This window comes from Vicia villosa, linkage group LG1, assembly GCF_029867415.1.
Source record: "Vicia villosa cultivar HV-30 ecotype Madison, WI linkage group LG1, Vvil1.0, whole genome shotgun sequence".
Lineage (NCBI taxonomy): Eukaryota > Viridiplantae > Streptophyta > Magnoliopsida > Fabales > Fabaceae > Vicia > Vicia villosa.
The window spans coordinates 101219254-101222954 of NC_081180.1; the positions used below are offsets into that span (position 1 = coordinate 101219254).

The 3701-nt window shown below is 35.5% G+C and overlaps 1 protein-coding gene across 1 annotated transcript; it reads left to right on the top strand.

The window, feature by feature from the left end:
• Positions 1-382: 382 nt before the first annotated feature.
• On the top strand, positions 383-3055 carry LOC131643724 (serine carboxypeptidase-like 27). The gene is made up of 7 exons (XM_058914025.1): positions 383-1239; positions 1329-1424; positions 1533-1625; positions 1709-1794; positions 1915-2178; positions 2275-2498; positions 2589-3055. The coding sequence occupies exons 1-7, from the start codon at positions 876-878 to the stop codon at positions 2839-2841; spliced, it is 1380 nt and encodes a 459-aa protein (XP_058770008.1). The 5' UTR covers positions 383-875; the 3' UTR covers positions 2842-3055.
• The last annotated feature ends 646 nt before the right edge of the window (positions 3056-3701 follow it).

Sequence of the window (3701 nt, forward strand, 5' to 3'; positions counted from 1 at the left end):
TAAATCCTAGATCACTCGTATCACTAGTCTTGTAAAGTTGTATATACTAAAATCTTGCTATCTAAAAAATTTCTTATAAGTGTGAGTAACTCACATCATTAGTCTTGATCTATATTATTATTAACATCTAACTCTCCCTTCTCTAACAAGCTAAACATGAACTTTTGTATGAGAGTCCAGAAAGCGTCTGGAGGCAAGACCGGTTTAACCCAGTATATTTTAAAAAGTTTATAGAGTGAGAGCAAGATCTGATATCAATAGTTTTATCTATATCTAAATTTTGCTCTCACTCCTTAAAATTTTCCTCACAAATGTGAGTCATTCACATCAATAGGCTTGATCTATACTAGAATCTCACTCTCCTTTCATGTTATATATTTATAATTAAATTGAATTTTTAAAGCACTTTTTAGCGCAAAATTTTGATGCCAAAAACCCTAGCTTGGGTCGCTTGACAGTGTGGTCGGGCCTGCCTGGAGCATCAATGAGTTAAATTTACATACCCCTAAGAGATGTGGCTTATATACGTAATATCTTAAGATTTTGAATGAATATCGAAGTCTCTTAAAAGTCCTAGACATTAAGTCCATTGACGCGTGTAAACTCCCCAAAATAGTTGATCCATATGTTTACGGAGTACAACATTGAAATGAATACATTAGAGATTGACACTTGTTGGAGACAAACAATACATAGATAGTGGTGCTAACTAACATCCAATTATAACAAACATGTACGCTTTATTTATTATAAATACCACAGTTTTAATTATCACACTTCCTCACTCTTTGTCTCTTAGTCTCTTTCTGCTTTGGCTTCAATTCTCTGCATGAATTAGTAGGATTAGATTAAACCATTTGTATTTCAGTAGAATAATGAGTTATTATTATTCCATATTCTGTGTTGTTTTGTTTCTATCCATTGGAATTTCTTTGGCTTCTTCAATTGAAGATCAAAAGAGAGATAAGATAAGTAGATTACCAGGGCAACCAGAGAATGTTGGATTTGAACAGTATTCAGGTTATGTGACTGTGAATGAACAGAATGGAAGAGCACTGTTTTACTGGTTGACTGAAGCTCCGCTGAGCCGGGAGCCTAATTCTAGGCCACTGGTTTTGTGGCTCAATGGTGGTCCTGGTTGTTCTTCTATTGCGTACGGTGCTTCTGAGGAAATTGGCCCTTTTCATATTAAGTCTGATGGCAAATCACTTTACTTGAATCCTTATGCTTGGAACAATTGTAAGTCAAACTATTATATAATAAGATTCAAGCCTTGTCGTTTCGATTTCGTGATAAGAAAATGATATTTATTATTTTGGATGCTGCAGTGGCAAACATTCTGTTCCTTGAGTCTACTGCTGGTGTTGGTTTTTCTTACTGTAATAAAACAGAAGATATGCACACATTTGGCGACCAGAAAACAGGTAATGTAGTCTCGAAGCACAAACAGTGCAGCAAACATACTGTTCCTTTAATCTCCTGCTGGTGTTTGTTTTGTTTTAGCAATGAGAATTGACATGTTACCTTTGCAGCGGAAGATGCATATATTTTTCTTGTTAATTGGTTTGAAAGATTTCCTCAATATAAGCATAGAGAATTCTACATGGTCGGCGAAAGTTATGCAGGTGAATCCATAGTTGATAGTTGATATATAAACTTATCAATGGAATGAATTGTTGATTTTCATAAAAAATTAAATGATTTTCAGGTCATTATGTTCCTCAACTGGCTCAAATTGTTAACCAGCGAAATAAGGGAATCGTTTATCCAATTATAAATTTTAAGGGATTTATGGTAAGATTGTTAGGTTCATGTTTTCATAATCTCTTATGTTAACACTAGAGGTGTTGGCTCAGAGCTTAGTTTTGTAACTTTAATGTACTGAGTTCAAATATTCTATGATTGTTGTCACAGGTTGGAAATGGTGTGACTGATGATTATCATGATTACGTTGGTACATTCGAGTACTGGTGGACACATGGTTTGATTTCAGATTCCACGTATAAGATGCTAAGAACTGCCTGTGATTTGGGGTCCTTGCAGCATCCATCAGCACAATGTTTGCATGCTCTTACAGTGGCACAATCTGAGCAAGGAGAAATTGATGGATATAGCATTAATACACCACCTTGTAACGAAACATCATTATCGCTTAGACGCGGCGTGAACGGTCGTTATGTAAGCTTACTATGCTTTCAATTCATTCACATTTACTTATAAAAACACAACTTTTTTATGATTACTTTAACTTGTTTTCTTTTCCCCTCCTTACAGCCATGGATGTATAAAGCATATGATCCATGTACTGAAAGGTATTCGGATGTGTATTTCAATCGTCCAGAAGTTCAGAAGGCCTTTCATGCCAATGTAACAGGAATTTCCTATGCATGGAAGGCGTGCAGTCATGTTCTTTGGAATTATTGGTCTGATTCTCCATTGTCCATGCTTCCTATATATCAAGAACTTATTAACGACGGTCTCCGAATATGGGTATACAGGTACACCTTAACTAAATATTTTTTCGGGTAATTTGCCATATTCTGCAATCTAGAACTCTTGTATATTAACTTTGGAATTTTGGGGTGCAGTGGAGACACTGATGCTGTACTTCCACTCACTGCAACTCGATATTCTATTGCTGCTTTGAAGCTACCAACCATCATCAATTGGTACCCTTGGTATGATAATGGCCGGGTTTGTGGATGGAGCCAAGTTTATAAAGGACTCACATTCGTGACAGTAAGAGGCGCTGGACACGAGGTTCCTCTTCATAAGCCGCACGAAGCGTTTATTCTTTTTAGATCATTCTTGGAGAACAAGCATATGCCATCATCAAGTTAAACAGATGCATTTGTTCTTCTTCACTTCAAGTATAGAACCGAAAAAAGTACCTTAGGTTCTTCAGAATAACTTCAATATTCATATCATATATACAGAACAGCAGGCTGAGACAGAATAAGGAATGCATTCCTCATGAGTTCCATCTTGAATCTCTGCCTGGAAATTAAAGTTGATAAGTGTACCAATAGCAATAATTGCTATTCTGTTTTTATTTGTTACTGAAACTGTGATTATATTTATGAAAGTGTTATTTACTTTATATACTTCAATTGCTTTATATCTTTCTCTCTACTAAGAGATTAATATGCTATCAGTAGAAAACTATGAACTCTTTCTTCTCCAACAAAATCGTTCAATTTCTCAAAATCGTTGTTGACATAAAACTCAGATCTATCAATCACATTACGTATTGGCAAATACATAATGTGATTAATTTTAGTGTTTGAGAAAAAACAGCGGGATGTCCAACCATTCGTGCCAAGAAAATTTATACGTGTACACTATTTTTTTAGTGAAGATTTATTCTATTCTTTAAGAAAAGCAATGAAATCCAATTTAGTTCTTGGGATCCAATTACACTATCGAGGAAATATGGCGTTTTCTGTTTTGAATAATTTTAGACACTATGGGCACCTTTCTGCTGACGTCACTGTCATAATTTCCACTTTATGCATATTGTCACTTCCCAAGGATTCTTTCAGCATTTATCATAATTACGCCTAATCCCTAGGTCGTGGGTTTAAACTGCTACCGCTAATTTTCCCACTTCTTGGAACTGAAACGTTAGGGTTCCAAAACGCGCGCTGCCACTTGTCAATTGTCGTGATGACTAAAATGACTATAAATAAATGTTTTGGTTC

Coding starts and splice junctions, on each gene's coding strand:
- LOC131643724 (XM_058914025.1), top strand. CDS start 876: ATGAGTTATTATTATTCCATATTCTGTGTTGTTTTGTTTCTATCCATT. Junction 2,179..2,274: donor GCGGCGTGAACGGTCGTTAT/GTAAGCTTACTA, acceptor CCCTCCTTACAG/CCATGGATGTATAAAGCATA. Junction 2,499..2,588: donor CTCCGAATATGGGTATACAG/GTACACCTTAAC, acceptor TTTGGGGTGCAG/TGGAGACACTGATGCTGTAC.